Genomic DNA, 11,517 nt, shown 5'->3' on the forward strand with positions numbered 1-11,517 from the left:
CACGTCAGTAACTCAACCCACTCAAGTGACGCACCCCTCCTAGGGACGGCATGAAAGAGCACCAGCAAGCCAGTGACTCAGCCCCTGTAACAGGGTTAGAGGCAGAGAATCCCAGTGGAGAGAGGGGAACCGGCCTGGCAGAGACAGCAAGGGCGGTTCGTTGCTCCAGAGCCTTTCCGTTCACCTTCACACTCCTGGGCCAGACTACACTCAATCATATGACCTACTGAAGAGATAAGTCTTCAGTAAAGACTTAAAGGTTGAGACCGAGTCTGCGTCTCTCACATGGGTAGGCAGACTGTTCCATAAAAATGGAGATCTATAGGAGAAAGCCCTGCCTCCCGCTGTTTGCTTAGAAATTCTAGGGACAATTAGGAGGCCTGCGTCTTGTGACCGTAGCGTACGTATTGGTATGTACGGCAGGACCAACTCGGAAAGATAGGTAGGAGCAAGCCCATGTAACGCTTTATAGGTTAACAGTAAAACCTTGAAATCAGCCCTTGCCTTAACAGGAAGCCAGTGTAGGGAAGCTAGCACTGGAGTAATATGATCAAATTTCTTGGTTCTAGTCAGGATTCTAGCAGCCGTATTTAGCACTAACTGAAGTTTATTTAGTGCTTTATCCGGGTAGCCGGAAAGTAGAGCATTGCAGTAGTCTAACCTAGAAGTAACAAATGCATGGATTAATTTTTCTGCATCATTTTTGGACAGAAAATTTCTGATTTTTGCAATGTTACGTAGATGGAAAAAAGCTGTCCTTGAAACAGTCTTGATATGTTCGTCAAAAGAGAGATCAGGGTCAAGAGTAACGCCGAGGTCCTTCACAGTTTTATTTGAGACAACTTTACAACCATCAAGATGAATTGTCAGATTTAACAGAAGATCTCTTTGTTTCTTGGGACCTAGAACAAGCATCTCTGTTTTGTCCGAGTTTAAAAGTAGAAAGTTTTCAGCCATCCACTTCCTTATGTCTGAAACACAGGCTTCTAGCGAGGGCAATTTTGGGGCTTCACCATGTTTCATTGAAATGTACAGCTGTGTGTCATCCGCATAGCAGTGAAAGTTAACATTATGTTTTCGAATAACATCCCCAAGAGGTAAAATACATAGTGAAAACAATAGTGGTCCTAAAACGGAACCTTGAGGAACACCGAAATGTACAGTTGATTTGTCAGAGGACAGACCATTCACAGAGACAAACTGATATCTTTCCGACAGGTAAGATCTAAACCAGGCCAGAACTTGTCCGTGTAGACCAATTTGGGTTTCCAGTCTCTCCAAAAGAATGTGGTGATCGATGGTGTCAAAGGCAGCACTAAGGTCTAGTAGCACGAGGACAGATGCAGAGCCTCGGTCTGACGCCATTAAAAGGTCATTTACCACCTTCACAAGTGCAGTCTCAGTGCTATGATGGGGTCTAAAACCAGACTGAAGCATTTCGTATACATTATTTGTCTTCAGAAAGGCAGTGAGTTGCTGCGCAACAGCTTTTTCTAAAATCTTTGAGAGGAATGGAAGATTCGATATAGGCCGATAGTTTTTTATATTTTCCGGGTCAAGGTTTGGCTTTTTCAAGAGAGGCTTTATCACTGCCACTTTTAGTGAGTTTGGTACACATCCGGTGGATAGAGAGCTGTTTATTATGTTCAACATAGGAGGGCCAAGCACAGGAAGCAGCTCCTTCAGCAGTTTAGTAGGAATAGGATCCAGTATGCAGCTTGAAGGCTTAATCTACCAATCTACCTACCTCATTCCCATACTATTTTTATTTACTTTTCTGCTCTTTTGCACACCAGTATCTCTACTTGCACATCATCATCTCCTCATTTATCTCTCCAGTGTTAATCTGCTAAATTGTAATTATTCGCTCCTATGGCCTATTTATTGCCTACCTCCTCATGCCTTTTGCGCACACTGTATATAGACTTTCTTTTTTTCTACTGTGTCATTGACTTGTTTATTGTGTTATTGGCTTGTTTATTGTTTATTCCATGTTATTCCATGTGTAACTCTGTGTTGTTGTCTGTGTCAAACTGCTTTGCTTTATCTTGGCCAGGTCACAGTTGTAAATGAGAACTTGTTCTCAACTAGCCTACCTGGTTAAATAAAGGTAAAATAAAATAAAAAATAAATACAAATGTCCATTCAAATTATTAAAAGGCATTGTTTTCATTTCAGTGTACCCAAACAATATTACTCTATATTATTAATAACAACCTCTGTTTCACACTTATTAAATGTCCATGAAATTAACATGTCATGAACCAAATAAAATCCATTCGTCCATTCAGAAATGCTGTAGGAATGCTCGACTGGTGTTGCTCATTCAGCCGACAGAAACTTTCAACCGGTTTTCCCCATTAAGTAGCGAGTCGGAGTCTGAGGCCGAGTCTTCTCTTGTCTCTACTCCTCCCGTTACGGGGTCTGAGACGCCGAAGCTTCCCACCATTAGCTCTGACAAATTGAAAACCCTAGTCATTGGCGACTCCATTACCCGCAGTATTAGACTTAAAACGAATCACCCAGCGATCATACACTGTTTACCAGGGGGCAGGGCTACCGACGTTAAGGCTAATCTGAAGATGGTGCTGGCTAAAGCTAAAACTGGCGAGTGTAGAGAGTATAGAGATATTGTTATCCACGTAGGCACCAACGATGTTAGGATGAAACAGTCAGAGGTCACCAAGCGCAACATAGCTTCAGCGTGTAAATCAGCTAGAAAGATGTGTCGGCATCGAGTAATTGTCTCTGGCCCCCTCCCAGTTAGGGGGAGTGATGAGCTCTACAGCAGAGTCTCACAACTCAATCGCTGGTTGAAAACTGTTTTCTGCCCCTCCCAAAAGATAGAATTTGTAGATAATTGGCCCTCTTTCTGGGACTCACCCACAAACAGGACCAAGCCGGCCTGCTGAGGAGTGACGGACTCCATCCTAGCTGGAGGGGTGCTCTCATCTTATCTACCAACATAGACAGGGCTCTAACTCCTCTATCTCCACAATGAAATAGGGTGCAGGCCAGGCAGCAGGCTGTTAGCCAGCCTGCCAGCTTAGTGGAGTCTGCCACTAGCATAGTCAGTGTAGTCAGCTCAGCTATCCCCATTGAGACTGTGTCTGTTGCCTCGACCTAGGTTGGGCAAAACTAAACATGGCGGTGTTCGCCTTAGCAATCTCACTAGGATAAAGATCTCCTCCATTCCTGCCATTATTGAAAGAGATCGTGATACCTCACATCTCAAAATAGGGCTACTTAATGTTAGATCCCTCACTTCAAAGGCAGTTATAGTCAATGAACTAATCACTGATCATAATCTTGATGTGATTGGCCTGACTGAAACATGGCTTAAGCCTGATGAATTTACTGTGTTAAATGAGGCCTCACCTCCTGGTTACATTAGTGACCATATCCCCCGTGCATCCCGCAAAGGCGGAGGTGTTGCTAACATTTACGATAGCAAATTTCAATTTACAAAAAAAAATGACGTTTTCGTCTTTTGAGCTTCTAGTCATGAAATCTATGCAGCCTACTCAATCACTTTTTATAGCTACTGTTTACAGGCCTCCTGGGCCATATACAGCGTTCCTCACTGAGTTCCCTGAATTCCTATCGGACCTTGTAGTCATAGCAGATAATATTCTAATTTTTGGTGATTTTAATATTCATATGGAAAAGTCCACAGACCCACTCCAAAAGGCTTTTGGAGCCATCATCGACTCAGTGGGTTTTGTCCAACATGTCTCTGGACCTACTCACTGCCACAGTCATACTCTGGACCTAGTTTTGTCCCATGGAATAGATGTTGTAGATCTTAATGTTTTTCCTCATAAACCTGGACTATCGGACCACCATTTTATTACGTTTGCAATCGCAACAAATAATCTGCTCAGACCCCAACCAAGGAGCATCAAAAGTCGTGCTATAAATTCTCAGACAACACAAAGGTTCCTTGATGCCCTTCCAGACTCCTTCTGCCTACCCAAGGACATCAGAGGACAAAAATAAGTTAACCACCTAACTGAGGAACTCATTTTAACCTCGTGCAATACCCTAGATGCAGTTGCACCCCTAAACACTAAAAACATTTGTCATAAGAAACTAGCTCCCTGGTACACAGAAAATACCCGAGCTATGACGCAAGCTTCCAGAAAATTGGAACGGAAATGGCGCCACACCAAACTGGAGGTCTTCCGACTAGCTTGGAAAGACAGTACCGTGCAGTATCGAAGAGCCCTCACTGCTGCTCGATCATCCTACTTTTCCAACTTAATTGAGGAAAATAAGAACAATCCTAAATGTCTTTTTGATACTGTTGCAAAGCTAACTAAAAAGCAGCATTCCCCAAGTGAGGATGGCTTTCACTTCAGCAGTAATAAATTCATGAACTTCTTTGAGGAAAAGATCATGATCATTAGAAAGCAAATTACGACCCCTCTTTAAATCTGTGTATTCCTCCAAAGCTCAGCTGTCCTGAGTCTGCACAACTCTGCCAGGACCTAGGATCAAGAGAGACACTTAAGTGTTTTAGTACTATATCTCTTGACACAATGATGAAAATAATCATGGCCTCTAAACCTTCAAGCTGCATACTGGATCCTATTCCAACTAAACTACTGAAAGAGCTGCTTCATGTGCTTGGCCCTCCTATGTTGAACATAATAAACGGCTCTCTATCCACCGGATGTGTACCAAACTCACTAAAAGTGGCAGTAATAAAGCCTCTCTTGAAAAAGCCAAACCTTGACCCCAAAAATATAAAAAACTATCGGCCTATATCGAATCTTCCATTCCTCTCAAAAAAAAATGAAAAAGCTGTTGCGCAGCAACTCACTGCCTTCCTGAAGACAAACAATGTATACAAAATGCTTCAGTCTGGTTTTAGACCCCATCATAGCACTGAGACTGCACTTGTGAAGGTGGTAAATTACCTTTTAATGGCGTCAGACCGAGGCTCTGCATCTGTCCTCGTGCTACTAGACCTTAGTGCTGCCTTTGATACCATCGATCACCACATTCTTTTGGAGAGACTGGAAACCCAAATTGGTCTACACGAACAAGTTCTGGCCTGGTTTAGATCTTATCTGTCGGAAAGATATCAGTTTGTCTCTGTGAATGGTTTGTCCTCTGACAAATCAACTGTACATTTCGGTGTTCCTCAAGGTTCCGTTTTAGGACCACTATTGTTTTCACTAAATATTTTACCTCTTGGGGATGTAATTCGAAAACATAATGTTAACTTCCACTGCTATGCGGATGACACACAGCTGTACATTTCAATGAAACATGGTGAAGCCCCAAAATTGCCCTCGCTAGAAGCCTGTGTTTCAGACATAAGGAAGTGGATGGCTGAAAACGTTCTACTTTTAAACTCGGACAAAACAGAGATGCTTGTTCTAGGTCCCAAGAAATAAAGAGATCTTCTGTTAAATCTGACAATTAATCTTGATGGTTGTAAAGTCGTCTCAAATAAAACTGTGAAGGACCTCGGCGTTACTCTGGACCCTGATCTCTCTTTTGACGAAAATATCAAGACTGTTTCAAGGACAGCTTTTTTCCATCTACGTAACATTGCAAAAATCTGAAATTTTCTGTCCAAAAATGATGTAGAAAAATTAAGCCATGCTTTTGTTACTTCTAGGTTAGATTACTGCAATACTTTACTTTCCGGCTACCTGGAAAAAGCACTAAATAAACTTCAGTTAGTGCTAAATACGGCTGCTAGAATCCTGACTAGAACCAAGAAATTTGATCATATTACTCCAGTGCTAGCTTCCCTACACCGGCTTCCTGTTAAGGCAAGGGCTGATTTCAAGGTTTTACTGTTAACCTATAAAGCGTTACATGGGCTTGCTCCTACCTATCTTTCCGAGTTGGTCCTGCCGTACATACCTACACGTACGCTATGGTCACAAGACGCAGGCCTCCTAATTGTCCCTAGAATTTCTAAGCAAACAGCTGGAGGCAGGGCTTTCTCCTATAGATCTCCATTTTTATGGAATGGTCTGCCTACCCATGTGAGAGACGCAGACTCGGTCTCAACCTTTAAGTCTTTACTGAAGACTTATCTCTTCAGTAGGTCATATGATTGAGTGTAGTCTGGCCCAGGAGTGTGAAGGTGAACGGAAAGGCTCTGGAGCAACGAACCGCCCTTGCTGTCTCTGCCTGGCTGGTTTCCCTCTCTCCACTGGGATTCTCTGCCTCTAACCCTATTACGGGGGCTGAGTCACTGGCTTACTGGTGCTCTTTCATGCCGTCCCTAGGAGGGGTGCGTCACTTGAGTGGGTTGAGTTACTGACGTGATCTTCCTGTCTGGGTTGGTGCCCCCGCCTTGGTTTGTGCTGTGGTGGAGATCTTTGTGGGCTATACTCGGCCTTGTCTCAGGATTGTAAGTTGGTGGTTGAAGATATCCCTCTAGTGGTGCGGGGGCTGTGCTTTGGCAAAGTGGGTGGGGTTATATCCTTCCTGTTTGGCCCTGTATTTAGCCTCCAGTATTTATGCTGCAGTAGTTTATGTGTTGGGGGGCTAGGGTCAGTTGGTTATATCTGGAGTACTTCTGTCTTATCCGGTGTCCTGTGTGAATTTAAGTATGCTCTCTCTAATTCTCTCCTTCTCTCTTTCTTTCTCTCTCTCGGAGGACCTGAGCCCTAGGACCATGCGTCAGGACTACTGGGCATGATGACTCCTTGCTGTCCCCAGTCCACCTGGCCTTGCTACTGTTCCAGTTTCAACTGTTCTGCCTGCGGCTATGTAAACCTGACCTGTCCACCGGACGTGCTACCTGTCCCAGACCTGCTGTTTTCAACTCTCTAGAGACCGCAGGAGCGGTAGAGATACTCTTAATGATCGGCTATGAAAAGCCAACTGACATTTACTCCTGAGGTGCTGACTTGCTACACCCTTGATAACTACTGTGATTATTATTATTTGACCATGCTGGTCATTTATGAACATTTGAACATCTTGGCCATCTTCTGTTATAATCTCCACCCGGCACAGCCAGAAGAGGACTGGCCACCCCTCATAGCCTGGTTCCTCTCTAGGTTTCTTCCTAGGTTTTGGCCTTTCTAGGGAGTTTTTCCTAGCCACCGTGGTTCTACACCTGCATTGCTTGCTGTTTGGGGTTTTAGGCTGGGTTTCTGTACAGCACTTCGAGATATTAGCTGATGTACGAAGGGCTATATAAAATAAAATAAATAAACTTGATATGTATATACTGTACTCTATACCATCCACTGCATCTTGCCTATGCCATTCTATACCATCACTCATTCATATATTTTTATGTACATATTCTTATTCATTCCTTTACACTTGTGTGTATAAGGTAATTGTTGTGAAATTGTTAGGTTAGATTACTCGTTGGATATTACTGCATTGTCGGAACTAAAAGCACAAGCATTTCGCTACACTCCCATTAACATCTGCTAACCATGTGTATGTGACAAATCAAATTTGATTTGATAGTAGCCTATTCTATCAGCCGATCAAAGATTTGTTCAAAATCGAACTAAGCAAGCTGTAAAATTGTCCAGTTTATATCTTAAAACAAAACACTGGCTGCTATAAATTTTCTAAAGGAAAAAAACATGGCAATAGTTGAAACCACAATCAGAAACAGTCCGTAACATAGACCGAATGCTATTGAAATGACAAACAAATCCTGCAAATAACGCAATTATAACGGTCTATAGTCTTACCATCTGGCACATACTGTAATACTGACACAATTTACCAGAAAATAGCCTTAAAGTTCAGTCAAGTGTTTCTCCACAGAGATTTCCACATGTGCAAAGGGGATCTGTCATAACAGTCAAACAAATTAAATCAACATTCATTAACTCAAAACCAGATCTTGTGCCTTGTAATAAAAGCTAATTATCTTTTCTCATGCAACATATTTAAATTACTTTAGTACATCACATTAGCTCCGCAAAGATCATTTGTTTGATGGAAACCCTAATTTGGTTTTGAATAACGTAAGTTTCGTCGAGATTCCATCTTAATTCCCTGTAACTGTCTGGGAAAAGGATCTATTCAATAAATATAGCAACTCATCTCTTACTGCTAAAAAATACATTTTCAGACCTTAAGGGCAGTGTCTCTAAATGTATTTCCCAGACCGAGAAAAATCCCATAAGTATTTAGACAATAATATAATGCTTTAACCTTATCTCTTATCAACTGATCCATAAAGGGGACCAACTCATTAAAAACTTGTATTTACTATTTTCCAACCCGACGTACATCTAAGTCTGGGTGCGCAAGTTAGTATGTTATTCATCATTTAGTTCCATCATTCTTCATCAAATCTCTAGTACACATACAATTCATCATTATTTAAAAAATATATATATTCTCATATATTCACAGAATCAATATATAACGTAGAAATCTTAGGTTCTAACATTAATGAACCTCTCCATGTGCGTTTCCAATTAATCCCCCTTGATACATGGCAGCTCTGCAAATACTCCCATTTTCACTGAAAAACCCTTTCTGAGTCACACTAAGTTTCACAGTAATCCCCACAAATCTGTATGTACATACATATTAAGGAGTTGTAAAACATCAGGCTTATCAATACCCCAGTCAAACCCCTCATCTTGGCAGTGTTTTGAATAATATGCGGTACAATGCAAATCATTGGGTTCTTTCACTTTCCCCCCCAGTTACCCACCAATGTTTTAGCCAAATTCACAATATCTTTGGTCATCTCCCCATCAACTAAGTTGTCAGAGTATAACCAGTCTAAAGTATCAAAATGGACATGTACCAATTGTTCACAACTTAAGTTTGGGATGAGAACAGCAGAGTGAATGAAAAGCATCCAACAAGTGCTCAGCATAAGTGGGAACTCCTTCAAGACTGTTGGAAAAGCATTCCAGGTGAAGCTGGTAGAGAATGCCAAGAGTTTGCAAAGCTGTCATCAAGGCAAAGTGTGGCTGTTTTAAGTATCTCAAATACAAAATAAATGTTGATTTGTTTAACACTTTTGGTTACTACATGATGCCATATGTGTTATTTCATAGTTTTGATGTCTTCACTATTATTCTACAATGTAGAAAATCGTAAAAATACATGTAAAAAAAAACTTGAATGAGTAGGTGTTGTAAAACATTTGACTGGTAGTGTATTTGTGTGTGTCACATATACACATGGCATGTGCTTGGGTACCACCTTGACATCTCTGATCTGCTTGCCTCAATAAATTAATGCCAGAACATAGTAGACAGGATTAGCTGTTTGTATCTTGTCTCCTAATAATTGCATAACTGTGCAAGTTAGACACGTTATCTTTTGTTTGCATGTGAGCATGTCTTTTTTTTGTCGGTCCTGTCAATGTTGAGTGATCACACATGCCTCTGCCTGCTCGCAAATTTGTGCTAAAAGTGTGGATGTTTCATAGTATTTCTGATTATCTTAACACCCCACCACAACTTACTTTTTTTTTTTTTACAGAAAACCACGGAACCACCACTGCAAGATAGCACCTTTTTATCAGAGTGTAGGCCTATCTACAACCTAAAAGGATTATTCCACTGTCCCCATAAGAGAACCCTTTTTGGTTTCGGTTGAACCGATTCTGTGTCTAGGTAAAACCTTTTTGGGATCCATTCCACAGAGGGTTTTACATGGAACCAAAAAGGATTCTCCTTTGGTGACAGCCAAAGAACCCTGTTGGAACCCCTTTCTCAAGGAGTGTACTCAGCAAGTTTAGCCTGTTAAGTTTACAACATTTCATTCTGTACTCAAACATCTGCCTGAATATTAATCTAAAGGCTGTGGAGTATTTAGGACGTCTTCTACTGCGGATCGCTAAAATATCGTAACGATTATGATCGCACTATCTCAATTCAAATATTATGGCGACACTATACCAAAGATGGTTTGGTATTGTCACGATCGTCTGAATGAATGGACCAAGGCGCAGCGTACTTAGAGTTCCTCATGTTTAATAAATATGCAACTCACCAAAAACAAAAAGAAGAAAACAAAACGTGACGTTCTGGGCTGCTCACAGGCAGCTACACCAAAACAAGACCCCACAAACAAGAGGTGGGAAAAGGCTGCCTAAATATGATCCCCAATCAGAGACAACGATAGACAGCTGCCTCTGGGAACCATACCAGGCCAACAAAGAAATAGAAAACATAGACTACCCACCCTAGTCACACCCTGACCTAACCAAAATAGAGAATAAAAGGGATCTCTAAGGTCAGGGCGTGACAGGTATGGTTTAGAAACTTGGGAACCAAGCTCGAGTTATTGGTCTAGCTTGTTATCGCCTGGACTTGAAATATCTTCACACCTCGTAAAAATAAAATAAAAACTACAGGATTCCGTCATAACGAGTTACACTATAACATGTTAAGTTACTACTGAATGACTAATTATCGACTGGACCAGACTGAGCGGCTGAACAGACCTCGGGCTAATAAGGCTCCCCGCTCGGGATACAGTGCACAATGACCACGTCAAGGACAAATTACTTTACTGCAAATCAATAACCGGGAAAAACTTAGTATAGGCTACTCACCGAGAAAATAAGCCAAAAACGGTATGATAACTTTCCCAAAAAAGCTGACTGCCATTTCCTTCGGTCCGAGTTTTACACTTCTGTATGCTAGTAAGTAAAAGTGAAAGTGCACGTTCCAGTTATCATTCCATCTGGAACGTCCCGGGAATGTTTCAAAGGATAAACTAAATTATGGACGACATCCTTACATATAGTCTAAATCCGAACACATAGATTTATCCTAACTACGCAAGCAAACAAGGAGTCGAGAGCTCTTATTCCGATGCGACGTTGGCTGCCTGCACACATGTAATGTAACCTACTACGCAGGGTTGCCAGGGTCAAAATCAAATGTCTACTAAACAAACGATGTCTCAAAACCCGCCCAAAAGGCCTGAAAGCGAGCCATTTCTCTTTGTTTTTGCAGCAAAATAGGAGTTTCTACATTTAGCCAATAAAACCGGTTTCCGTAACGCCATCGAGCGAATTAAGAAGGACTATCGACTTAATTTGTAAAGATGTAGGAGCCCTATTCGGACGGGATTAGTTTTACTGGGGGAGGTCGGGTAATGCAATTATGTCCACTAGCACAAAACACCACATCTGTCATTTTAGTCCCATCCGAATCTGCCATATATATCAGTGACATGGCAGGAGAGTAACAATTCCAGCCAGAATAACCTACAGTTTTTTGGCAAACTACTAAATCCTCTGATAATACTAGTCCTGTGCGAATTGACATCCCTGTGTTATGAGTTTGACAGGTGTTGCTCTCGGTTTGCGCTACAAAACAATAACTGATTCAATAAATTGGACCAAGTGCTGCGCATAGCATATATATGACGGGCCTGTATCAGTTTTCACAGTGAATGCATTTGTTTATACGTTTGTGCGAATGAATTGAACATCGGTGAATGCATCTTAAACAAATATTCCCCCTATTTATTGCAACCCCTGGTGTTAATAGATTGCAAAGCAGCATACAACTTAGGAAATGACAAGTTCAC

At 41.6% G+C, this 11,517-nt stretch overlaps 1 protein-coding gene across 6 annotated transcripts in view; it reads right to left on the reverse strand.

The window, feature by feature from the left end:
- The window catches only part of LOC139546479 (putative nuclease HARBI1), a 406,641-nt gene extending 395,597 nt beyond the window's left edge, over positions 1 to 11,044 (reverse strand). For 5 of the 6 annotated variants that reach the window (XM_071354898.1, XM_071354897.1, XM_071354894.1 and 2 more), the window contains exons 1-2: positions 10,720 to 11,044; positions 10,532 to 10,618 (exon numbers count right to left, since the gene is read on the reverse strand). In XM_071354898.1, the coding sequence (XP_071210999.1) occupies positions 10,532 to 10,618; positions 10,720 to 10,742 (110 nt within the window). In that variant the 5' untranslated portion in view covers positions 10,743 to 11,044. Of the gene's footprint in view, positions 1 to 10,531 lie in introns of all 6 variants that reach the window. The other variant, XM_071354890.1, reaches the window with a different exon arrangement.
- Positions 11,045 to 11,517: the final 473 nt, after the last annotated feature.

Source organism: Salvelinus alpinus, chromosome 20 (genome assembly GCF_045679555.1).
Source record: "Salvelinus alpinus chromosome 20, SLU_Salpinus.1, whole genome shotgun sequence".
Lineage (NCBI taxonomy): Eukaryota > Metazoa > Chordata > Actinopteri > Salmoniformes > Salmonidae > Salvelinus > Salvelinus alpinus.